A 12,425-nucleotide genomic window follows, 5' to 3' on the forward strand; every position below is an offset into this window, starting at 1 on the left:
GACTGCTTGTTTTGTGAAACTGATTAGGCAAACTATTTGAATTTTAGCAACCAGGAAATGACAGTGATTTCAGCATATTACACCTTTAACAATCATTACATCGCAAACCAAACTTTGGTCTATACTTTTACAGCATATTCCCTTTGTTAGGGGAGTATTTCAGTATCCTTGATTCATATACAGCCTCAACATTTATTATGCCATAGAGTTGGTTTCTATGGGATACTAAATACAGTTGAAGTTTACATTCACTTATGTTGGAGTCAATAAAACTAGTTTTTCAACCACTCTACAAATCTCTTGCTAACAAACTATAGTTTTGGCAAGTCGGTTAGGACATCTATTTGTGCATGACACAAGTAATTTTCCCAACAATTGTTTACAGACAGATTTTCACTTATAATTCACTGTATCACAATTCCAGTGGGTCAGAGGTCTACATGCACTAAGTTGACTGTGCCTTTAAACAGCTTGGAAAATTCAAAAAAATGTCACGGCTTTAGAAGCTTCTGATAGGCTAACTGACATAATTTGAGTCAATTGGAGGTGTACCTGTGGATGTATTTCAAGGCCTACCTTCAAACTCAGTGCCTCTTTGCTTGACATCATGGGAAAATCAAGAGAAATCAGCCAAGACATCAGAATTTTTTTTTTTTTTTTTAGACCTCCACAAGTCTGGTTCATCCTTGGGAGCAATTTCCAAACGCCTGAAGGTACCACGTTCATCTGTACAAACAATAGTATGCAAGTATAAACATCATGGGACCACACAGCCATCATACCGCTCAGGAAGGAGATGCGTTCTGTCTCCTAGAGATTAACATACTCTGGTGCGAAAAGTGCAAATCAATCCCAGAAAAACAGCAAAGGACCTTGTGAAGATGCTGGAGGAAACAGGTACAAAAGTATCTATATCCATAGTAAAACAAGTCCTATATCGACATAACCTGGAGGGGCGCTCAGCAAGGAAGCCAGACTACAGATTGCAACTGCACTTGGGAACAAAAATCGTACTTTTTGGAGAAATGTCCTCTGGTCTGATGAAACAAAAATAGAACTGTTTGGCCATAATGACCATCGTTATGTTTGGAAGAAAAAGGGGGAGGCTTGCAAGCCGAAGAACACCATCCCAACTGTGAAGCACGGGAGTGGCAGCATCATGTTGTGGGGGTGCTTTGCTGCAGGAGGGACTGGTGCACTTCAGAAAATAGATGGCATCATGAGACAGGAAAATTATGGGGATATATTGAAGCAACATCTCAAGACATCAGTCAGGAAGTTAAAGCTTGGTCGCAAATGGGTCTTCCAAAATGGACAATGACCCCAAGCATACTTCCAAAGTTGTGGCAAAATGGCTTAAGAACAACAAAGTCAAGGTATTGGAGTGGCCATCACAAAGCCTTGACCTCAATCCTATAGGCAATTTGTGGGCAGAACTGAAAAAGTGTGTGCAAGCAAGGCGGCCTACAAACCTGACTCAGTTACACCAGCTCTGTCAGGAAGAATGGGCCGAAATTCACCCAACTTATTGTGGGAAGCTTGTGGAAGGCTACCTGAAACGTTTGACCCAAGTTCAACAGTTTAAAGGCAATGTTACCAAATACTAATTGAGTGTATGTAAACTTTTGACCCACTGGGAATGTGATGAAAGAAATAAAAGCTGAAATAAATCACTTTACTATTATTCTGACAATTCACATTCTTAAAATAAAAGTGGTGATTCTAACTGACCTAAGACAGGGAATTTTTACTAGGATTAAATGTCAGGAATTGTGAAAAACTGGAGTTTAAATGTATCTGGCTAAGGTGTGTGTAAACTTCCGACTTCAACTGTACAACTTTGCCAAACATTGTTGTCTGCTGCCGGTGAAATAACTATGTAACAATGCAGATTTTTATACGAGATTTATATAAAAGCTCCCGAGTGGCACAGCGGTCTAAGGCACTGCACCTCAGTGCTAGAGGCATCACTACAGAACCTGGTTCGATTCCAGGCTGAATCACAACCGGCCGTGATTATGAGTCCCATAGGGCGGCGGACAACTGGCCCAGTGTCTTCGGGTTAGGGTTTGGCCAGGGTAGGCTGTCATTGTAAATTATAATTTGTTCTTAACTGACTTGCCTAGCTAAATAAAAGGTTAAATAAAACAAACAAATATATATATTTTAGTGCCTGTCAAAAGTTTGGACACACCTACTCATTCAAAGGTTTTTCTTCATTTTTACTATTTTCTACATTGTAGAACAATGGTGAAGACATCAAAACTATGAAATAACACATATGGAATCATGTAGTAACCTAAAAGTGTTAAACAAATCAAAATATATTTTATATTTGAGATTCTTCAAAGTAGCCACCCTTTGCCTTGATGAAAGCATTGCACACGCTTGGCATTCTCTCAACCAGCTTCACCTGGAATGCTTTTTCAACAGTCTTGAAGGAGTTCCCACATATGCTGAGCATTGTTGGCTGCTATTCCTTTACTCTGCGGTCCAACTCATCACAAAACATCTCAATTTGGTTAAGGTCAGGTGATTGTGGAGGCCAGGTCATCTGATTCAGCACTCCATCACTCTGCTTCTTGGTCAAATAGCCCTTACACAACCTGGAGGTGTGTTTTGGGTCATTGTCCTGTTGAAAAACAAATGATAGTGGGACTAAGAGCAAACCAGATGGGATGGTGTATCGCTGCAGAATGCTGTGATGTGCCCTGAATTCTAAATAAATCGCTGACAGTGTCACCAGCAAAGCACCCCCACTTCTCCTCCTCCAAGCTTAACGGTGGGAACCACACACGCGGAGATCATCCGTTCACCTACTCTGCGTCTCACAAAGACACGGCGGTTGGAACCAAAAATCTCAAATTTGGACTCATCAGACCAAAAGACAGATTTCCACCGGTCTAATATCCATTGCTTGTGTTTCTTGGCCCAAGCAAGTCTCTTCTTATTATTGGTGTCCTTTAGTAGTGGTTTCTTTGCAGCAATTTGACCATGAAGGCCTGATTCACGCCGTCTCCTCTGAACAGTTGATGTTGAGATGTGTCTGTTACGTGAACTCTGTGAAGCATTTATTTGGGCTGCAATCTGAGGTGCAGTTAAATCTAATGAAGGTAACTCGGGGTCTTCCTTTCCTGTGGCAGTCCTACTCATGAGAGCCAGTTACATCATAGAACTTGGTTTTTGCAACTGCACTTGAAGAAACTGCATTGACAGACCTTCATGTCTTAAAGTAATGATGGACTGTCATTTCTCTTTGCTTATTTGAGCTATTCTTGGCATAAAATGGACTTGGTATTTTACCAAATAGGGCTATCTTCTGTATACCAACCCTACCTTGTCACAACACAACCGGCTCAAACGCATTAAGGAAAGAAATTCCACAAATTCACTTTTAACTGAAATGCATTCCAAGTGACTACCTCATGAAGCTGGTTAAGAGAATGCCAAGACCATGCAAAGCTGTCAAGGCAAAGGGTAGCTACTTCGAAGAATCTCAAATATTTATTTTTCCTTTATTTAACTAGGCAAGTCAGTTAAGAACAAATTCTTATTTCAATGACGGCCCAGGAACAGTGGGTTAACTGCCTTGTTCAGGGGCAGAACGACAGATTTTTACTTTGTCAGCTCGGGGATTCGATCTTGCAACCTTTCGGTTACTAGTCCAACGCTCTAACCACTAGGCTACCTGCCGCCCCATATAAAAATATACTTTGTTACTACCCGATTCCATATGTGTTATTAGTTTGTCTTCACTATTATTCTACAAAGTAGAAAACAAATTAAGAAAAACCCTTGAATGAGTAAGTGTGTACAAACTTTTTACTGGTACTTCTTGACTTTCTCCACATTTTGTTACATTACAGCCTTATTCTAAATTTGATTTTTTTTAATTCCCCCTAATCTACACACAATATGACAAAGTGAAAAAACAGGATTCTAGACATTTTTGCAAATGAATAAAAAAATAAAGAGAAATACCTTATTTACATAAGTATTAAGCTATGAGACTCGAAATTGAGCTCAGGTGCATCCTGTTTCATTGATCATCCTTGAGATGTTTCTACAACTTGGAGACCACCTGTGGTAAATTCAATTGACTGAAAATAATTTGCAAAGGAACACACCTGTCTATATAAAGGTCCCATAGTTGACGGGGCATTTCAGAGCAAAAACCAAGCCATGAGGTCGAAGGAATTGTCCGTAGACCTCCGAGACAGAATTGTGTCGAGTCACAGATCTGGGGGAAGGTACAAAATAAATTCTGCTGCATTGAAGGGCCTCCATCATTCTTAAACGGAAGAAGTTTGGAACAACCAAGAATCTTCCTAGAGCTGTCCGCCCGGCCAGACGGAAGCCACTCCTCAGTAAAAGGCACACGACAGGCCACTTGGAGTTTGCCAAAAGGCACCTAAAGGAATCTCAGAACATGAGAAACAAGATTCTCTGGTCTGATGAAACCAAGATTGAACTCTTTGGCCTGAATGCCAAGCATCACGTCTGAGAGGAAACCTGGTACCATCCCTACAGTGAGGTATGGTGGTGGCAGCATCATGCTGTTCGCATGTTTTTCAGCGGCAGGGACTGGGAGACTAGTCAGGATCGAGGGAAAGATGAACGGAGCAAGGTACAAAGAGATCCTTGATGAACACCTGCTCCAGAGCACTCAGGACCTCAGACTCGGTTGACCTTCAACCCTAAGCATACTGCCAAGACAATGCAGGAGTGGCTTCGGGACAAGTCTCTGAATGTCCTTGAGTGGCCCAGCCAGAGCCCGGACTTGAACCCGATTGAACATCTCTAGAGAGAAAATAGTTGTGCAGCGACGCTCCCCATCCAACCTGACAGAGCTTGAGAGGATCTGCAGAGAAGAATGGGAGAAACTCCCCAAATACAGGTGTACCAAGTGTGTAGCTCGAGGCTGTAATCGTTGCCAAAGGTGCTTCAACAAAGTACTGAGTAAAGGGTCTGAATACTTATGTAAAAAAATGTAATAAGGCTGTAATGTAACAAACTGTGGAATAAGTCAAGCGGTCTGAATACTTTCCAAAGACACTGCATTTATCCCCCCAAAAAAGGTTGACCTCTTCTTAAAATTGTTAAACAAATGTTCAACTTCTATGGCTGCTAAAGATTTGGATCAGAATTTGTTTCATCCAATTCCCTCTGGTTTTATCAATAAGGCTGTAATTTGCTTAGTCAACTAACAGATTGGATAATCAGGCCACAAGCTTAACTGCTTCAGTGGTTATTTCAGAGGAACTTTGTCCCTCCTCTGACATCTTTGATCTCCATGGAAACAACTGTGCCCTTTGTGGCAGTAACTCAATTTTCTATAGCTACTGGTTCCATCTTCTCGCTCCCTGCAGTAGGCACCAACTCTATTTCAGCCTCCTCCACTGCAGCGCCATTCATGAGTGGTTTAGCATTTTCGTCTGTGTGGCTAACCGATACAGGAGACAAAGAGGTTTGTTCAGGTGGCGTGCCTGTTGGACTGCCCTGATCTGCCAGAACCCCATCCATGACTGCCAACTGCTACAGAGGAATGAAAACATTGGAGAAATGTATTCAAGCCACCCGAGAAAGCTTTTACATGTGCCATTAGAAAAATCTATATCCACTTACTCTCTGGAGATCTGTCATTTTCTTCTCACCCTCTGCCTTTTTCTGTGTTATGGTTAACAGGTGATCCAGAATGGACTGCTTTGGCTGCATGCCCTTGTCAAAATGATTATACATGCCACACCAAAACCTGTCAAATAAATAATGCAATTGGTATTCTATCAAATTTAACACAAATTCAAATGTTTGAAAAAAATACTCTGTACAGCTATTGCTCATGTACATTGACAATATATTGATTTGCTCATAGTGGAAAACTCAGGAAACCAATGAGAACTTACTTGAAATTCAATGGCAATGTGCTTGGCCTCAGAACCTCCTTCCCTAATGAGCATTTGTGCAGAGGATTTCTGTACTGATGGCGGTTTTCCCAGAGAAATGGCCAAACGGAGAAGGTCCTCTCATAAAGTCTGAAAATTGAAAGGATAAATTGTTCACGGACAGATTAAAACCTCCAAATTGGAAATGACTATTTCAGAAAAGGAAATCAGATGTCTGCATAGGCACTGCAGTTTATTTCAGAGACTCCTCACCGCATCTCCTCTCGCTCTCTTTGGCAGTTGCCAATGAAATTTCCAAACTGGCAGGAGTAAACATGGTTGTGGATTTCCAAAAGGTACTTCTCATTGTACTCAAAGCCACAGGGGTACTGCTCCATGAGATTCCAAACACATTCAATGAACTGGGTGAAAACAGGGGACACCTCCTTGGGATCCCCATCCACATGCCCACACCTGCAACTCAATATTATATCTGTTATCTTCTTATGTCCTATGTACATCATGAAGATCTTATGTTAAGACTTATCTGGGTTTTAGCTTGTCCGATAGTTCAGTTGTTTTCATCTCAAAGTTGTGTAATTTAGCAGACACCAACATGGTTAGATGATTAGCCTTGTTCCAAATATATTAGATGTTAATACCTTTGCGTGAATTTATGACCCATAGATATCCATTCTTTTTCTATCAAAACCTAAAATAAGAAATAAACAGAACGGGAGTTTAAATAGTGTTCAAATCATTCAATTTTGTAGACAATAACTTGGCTGTCCAGCACACAAATACTCATATTGTCAAGATACTGTAAGCAAACCACTCTGTTCACACCATGAGTCCCTTGATGGTACGATAGAAGGGGTCCAAGAGGATGCTGGCCAGAGAACACACCTGGGCTGTGCGATCCCAGCCATCTGAGCAGTGTACAAGCACACTAGCCTTATCCTCAGCCACAGCCTTAGCAGAGACAAAGGATAGCTCAGAACCACATCATACACGCTAGTTTAAAAAACTAGATGGATACAAAGCAAAAAAAGGATCATTTGTTTTTATACATTTCTAAGGTTATTAGTAGTAAATAAGAGTGTGTTACTGTGTTTATGTTGAACTAAGAAGATCACTACATGGCAGGATGTCTATTACCTTAGCCAGAAATACTCCAGCATCCATCACAGCCTTGATGTGACGCAGCCAACCCGAATTCTCCAGTCCCGTCAAGTAGTCACTCATTGTTGGAGACTTCATAGCACACACTGAAAACAGAAGAAGATGACAACTAAGCACCTTATAAACTTGACTTTGTCGAGCATGAACTTTGCCTGGTCTTTAGCCCATGCTGCAAAATTACTTTTCACTTTAGTAAATGATTAATAAGTATAACCCATTCCATTCGATGATTATGGTTCATCGTTTTAATGTGAGAGCAATGACAGTAACCTTCCAGAAGCTTCTGCAGACTGTTCCTCATGACATGGATATTCTCAATGCCCACAAACTGAAAGCGGATGTTTGAGTAGTTGTCCTCATTCTCGTATCCCTTCCCTGCTGCTCTATTGGCCATGGCATTCAACTAGGAAAAACACAGGATGGTTCGGATTAGGATGGGGCAAATGAAACATACAGGGGAAATTAGCAATACAATTATCTGAAAGCGTGTTTATTACCTTAGGCCTGGTATCCACCACATACATGAAGGTGCTTTTGGGATTAGCCCGGCTGATTGCCTGTAGCATCTCCTCATCTTCTACACATCGAGCACTTAACCCGGACAGGGGCTGGCTACAGCGGCAAATGGCAGCCTGGTAGATGAGTGGGAAACCAAAACAGCTTCACCATGAAGTGCATTTGGAATGCCATTGTAATCTTTAACCCTCCTGCTGTGTTCCGGTCAAATTCGACCGATTTACAAGTTCTCTCTGAAAAATGTAGTTAATTTAATCTGATTGTCATAAGGTTCCATGACTTTGTCCACACCGGGCATCTGAACATACAAAATACATTTGGATCATTTTCATTACATTTTGTGTGTTTTATTTAACTTTTGTACACCTGTGGTGTTCCCGGTCAAAAATAACCAGTCATTAGAAATGAATGGGTGAGACTACAATTAATGTATAAAATTGAGTTCAGGCACATGCACATTCATCAGATGGACACACTTCCTCTCCCAGACCCCCACATGCATGTGTGTTTGAGCGCGCGCGCACACACACACACACACATATTGGCTTCCATGGCAACCTTTCCCCCAATAGAATCTTCCCCCCACGGGAACCACACCTGTTGGCATTCTCACAAACAATCGCAACATTGTCTCAATAATATATACAACTTTTCTTGCCGCTCTGGTACATAAAGCTTTTTTGAGACCTTGCTCACGAGTCATTCTGTGGCAGCACAATGACCAAACGATATATACTGTATGTGAGGCTCTTGATCATATCTTTGATCATGGCACTGGTGAGGAGGAGTCCTTGTTAAACTTTGACACAAATTAGTCTGTGATAAATAGAACAATATGTTTCATCTGAGTATTTGTAGTCAAAATAATCCATACATTATGCTTTTTTTTACTCAAAAACTAGTTGTATGAGCTCAGGTCAATGAGGCCTACAGGCCGCAAATAGAAGTTCAAAACGTGTAATGTTCACAAGAACTTAAGTTGATTAAAAGATCTAACAAGGTGATAATATATGTATTATTATGGATTTATAATCAGCTATAATGGGACGGTCATTTTGGACCGGGAACACAGAATTAATTAACATGAAACGAACACAACAGGAGGGTTAACAGATCCAGTAAGTATAGCATGAGCAGAGATGAGACTGACCCTTTCATTAAATAAGGGAGAGTCTGAACTTACATTACTTTCCTTATGGTAGTAGGAAAGAGTAGGAATGCGCCCCCTGCTCCTGAATTTGGCACTCCCAAAGACTGTGCCCTTGCTTGCAGTTTTAGGAATGCCCAGTTCTGAGTGATATGTGCTGCAAAGCTAAGCAATCCAGAGGGAACAAAACAACATGTGCATGCATTAGTTGCAAATGCCTTTGCTTGATGAAAAAGCTAATGCAAAACTAAAGAATTGCATGGGGGAGGCAAGACAGCATTTGTTTGACAAAAAAACAAATCCAAAACAGAGTCTGAAAGGCATATGATTGCTTAACTTACCTCATAGTTCTTGTTGAGGTCCGTCATTTCCCAAAACTCATTGGGCAATCCCATTCTTTTGAAATCCATGGCTGAGTCAATAAAGCCCCAACCATTTCTTCTCTCATCTTCATCTTGTTTTGGGTTGTAAAGAAAAGCATACAATTCTTCCACTTTCCCTATAAAAAATGTCCAATGTTACTGTAAGGACAAATTCTATAAATATTCAATGGATCATAATTTTGTTTTTCCCCGAAAGGGTGGAGGGTTGATCTGGAATGCTACTGTAAGTACCTGGTTGGGAGAGTCTGACCAGGGACTGATGAACATTTTGGCAGTCCCTCTCACTGGAAATGACAAAGTGAGCCACATGGAAATTCTTGCAGGAAATGTGAAGTGGGCATCCCATGGCTGTAAGAGGGAGTTTCTCTACTGTGGCTATGAGATGGTGTAACATCTGGTGAAGATGAGAGTGAAACCAAAAACTATTAATCTTGAGTCCTGGCTTTTAAGTTCCCTACCACTTCAATATTGGTATAAACCCAGATAGGTGTAGGCCTAATATTTGTGGCACCACCCCTGCTACCAAGGGGCATATAGTTGCTTACACACCAACTTAGCCTACATCCTATCCAGTGCCTTCATATATGTGAACAGTGAAGGTGTACATAGTACGGGAAAGGGCCATGGGTTGCTTTCATACCAGGCAATTACACCCCTTTGGCACTTAACCCTTGTCATGCTCTCTGAGCAAGTGTCATACCCAGGTTTCCTTGCGAGTGTTACAGGAGGTCTCCACAAAGATTAGATGGGTTGCTGTTAGATAGAGAGTGCCAATGGCTGGCTTCTTTGCAGTGTATCGATCCAACAATTTCACTTCTTCCACCTGTCATTTCAAATAAAAACGACATTAGGACAGATTTGAGTCACCACATGCCATTCTCTGAATAACAAATATCAACAGGTGAATGAATGGCTGAGAAATAATTTCCAAGCGCTCTTACTAAAACCAACACCAGGAAATCCTGGAGACCTAGAGGTTCCAACACAGGTGTGCTGACATGCAAGAATGTAACTGTAGTTAGCTAGCTTACTTGCTGTTGCTTGTTGTGACTGTCAGTCTCATGACAACTATAGTAGCTAGCTAGCTAACAATCAAACATTACTAAATTAACAGTGTTATGTAGCTAAGTCAGAGAGCAAGCAGATGATTCAGTTTTAAAACTATCCTATGAAACGTAACAGGCTAAATAACGAAGTCAGGTAATGTTAGCGTAGTTGCTAGCTAACTAACGTTAGTTATTGCCAGTTAGCATCACTGGCTAACGTTAGCTAGTTAGCTAGTGGCCACCTACCTTTGGCGTTAAAATGTGCTCCATCGTCCAATGCCAAGAAATGGGTGCTGGTCTAAACAAGAATCATTTTTTAAAAGCGACTTTTTTCTTATTGTCGGTTGCTATTTCCCGACGAAACTTTGCACATTCTGTAATTCTGCCTTCCTACCTAGCGCCAGCCAGCCTAGCAATAAAATGTTGGTGCGTTCAAGGTCGCCTAATTTGTAAGGAACTTCCTCTATATTCTGAACTTTTAGCAGGGTCCTGTTTCAAGCGAAATGTTACAAAGTTAGTAAAATTATACAGTGTAGCAGTTTTCAAATCAATGTAGACATGTGTCATTTGTGCTACAGTAGGACCATTTGCATAGGAAAGAAATGCCTACCAGACACATGCATGACTTAGTGTGCCTTTGTACAGCATGTGTATGTGTACAACATGTCTGGACATCACTTACATGCATTTGCTGAGACAGCTTATTGGCTTTTTCAAACACACCCTCATCACTGTTCCATTTTTGTCAGTTTGCTCTGATTTTAGCAAGGGTAAAATACCAAAGTTGTGCTGATGTGATATATTATTGTACAGCTGCAAAATTGGTACTTTCAATTATATGAAATACAACCCTTGGTTAAATCATAAGAACATACTATTCTTGTTTATGCTTTTGTTGTAATCTCGATGTTGTTTTAAAAAATAATATAACCTAAAGCGTTAATTAATTATGTTTAGAAAAGGTTATGAATGCTTTCAAGGAATATCACTCAGCCCTTTTCAGTATATGACACAAACTACGTCACGCACAAAAGCACGGGACTTTAGGATGCAGAAAGAAAGCCATCACCATCTGTACTCGTTATGTATAGCCTATATTTACGTAGTTATTACTTATAAACAACAAAAATGTTTTGGGGTTGTAATACGCTTGCAATGTTATTTTGATTATTGATGGAACAGTTGCTCAGATTATATTTGGTTGTGATCTTTGCAAAATACCTATTTTGGATGCAGCAGTTGTTAGTTTGAATGCTAACGCTCATTGACATAGGCTGGAAGCAAAGCTAGCCAAAGAGCCATTATACTGGTTTATTTAAAAATATATGTTTTTGTAAAACACAGTTGATTTGCGATGATGACACAAACAGTATATTAAGTAGGACATTCATACAAATCTTAAAACCTAATTATTATCTAAAAGTATTGTGGAATGCACTCATAAGCAACATGTAAATGTCGTTTTTTTTTTTACCCTGGTGGTCTATGAGAACTCCTTGTTTTCTGCAAGCAAATAAACTATGCAAAATATGTTTTGCAACTGATGGATCAAGTAGCCTGTAGTTTTGTAGACTTTTTGAATGGTCTTCAAGGAGCAAAAACATAGCGCAATGGTCTTCAGCGCATAAACTTAATGAAAAGGCATCTGGTAGAAGTAAATTGATCCACCATTTTATATATATATATATATATATATATATACACTGCTCAAAAAAATAAAGGGAACACTTAAACAACACAATGTAACTCCAAGTCAATCACACTTCTGTGAAATCAAACTGTCCACTTAGGAAGCAACACTGATTGACAATAAATTTCACATGCTGTTGTGCAAATGGAATAGACAACAGGTGGAAATTATAGGCAATTAGCAAGACACCCCCAATAAAGGAGTGGTTCTGCAGGTGGGGACCACAGACCACTTCTCAGTTCCTATGCTTCCTGGCTGATGTTTTGGTCACTTTTGAATGCTGGCGTTTCTTTCACTCTAGTGGTAGCATGAGACGGAGTCTACAACCCACACAAGTGGCTCAGGTAGTGCAGCTCATCCAGGATGGCACATCAATACGAGCTGTGGCAAGAATGTTTGCTGTGTCTGTCAGCGTAATGTCCAGAGCATGGAGGCGCTACCAGGAGACAGGCCAGTACATCAGGAGACGTGGAGGAGGCCGTAGGAGGGCAACAACCCAGCAGCAGGACCGCTACCTCCGCCTTTGTGCAAGGAGGAGCAGGAGGAGCACTGCCAGAGTCCTGCAAAATGACCTCCAGC

At 40.7% G+C, this 12,425-nt stretch overlaps 1 protein-coding gene across 2 annotated transcripts; it reads right to left on the reverse strand.

The window, feature by feature from the left end:
* Positions 1–5,040: 5,040 nt before the first annotated feature.
* Positions 5,041–10,766, reverse strand: mtmr8 (myotubularin related protein 8). 2 transcript variants are annotated; one of them, XM_029700839.1, is made up of 14 exons: positions 10,403–10,766; positions 9,811–9,933; positions 9,342–9,504; positions 9,069–9,226; positions 8,764–8,892; positions 7,562–7,696; positions 7,335–7,467; positions 7,041–7,150; positions 6,729–6,854; positions 6,545–6,594; positions 6,156–6,356; positions 5,904–6,032; positions 5,626–5,752; positions 5,041–5,535 (listed from the first exon to the last, which is right to left on the reverse strand). In XM_029700839.1, the coding sequence occupies exons 1-14, from the start codon at positions 10,424–10,426 to the stop codon at positions 5,326–5,328; spliced, it is 1,818 nt and encodes a 605-aa protein (XP_029556699.1). In that variant the 5' UTR covers positions 10,427–10,766; the 3' UTR covers positions 5,041–5,325. The 2 variants fall into 2 exon arrangements, with proteins under 2 accessions (XP_029556699.1, XP_029556700.1); XM_029700840.1 differs by having other exon boundaries at positions 5,041–5,532; positions 10,403–10,426.
* Between the last annotated feature and the right edge of the window lie 1,659 nt (positions 10,767–12,425).

This window comes from Salmo trutta, chromosome 19 (genome assembly GCF_901001165.1).
Source record: "Salmo trutta chromosome 19, fSalTru1.1, whole genome shotgun sequence".
Lineage (NCBI taxonomy): Eukaryota > Metazoa > Chordata > Actinopteri > Salmoniformes > Salmonidae > Salmo > Salmo trutta.

What these genes read in the sequence shown, in the direction of transcription:
- mtmr8 (XM_029700839.1), bottom strand. Translation starts at nt 10,426, where the DNA reads ATGGAGCACATTTTAACGCCAAAG. An exon ending in ACTACCATAAGGAAAGTAAT is followed by an intron (nt 7,697 to 8,763) that starts GTAAGTTCAGAC and finishes CTCATCTACCAG; the next exon opens with GCTGCCATTTGCCGCTGTAG. An exon ending in ACATTGCCATTGAATTTCAA is followed by an intron (nt 5,753 to 5,903) that starts GTAAGTTCTCAT and finishes TTTATTTGACAG; the next exon opens with GTTTTGGTGTGGCATGTATA.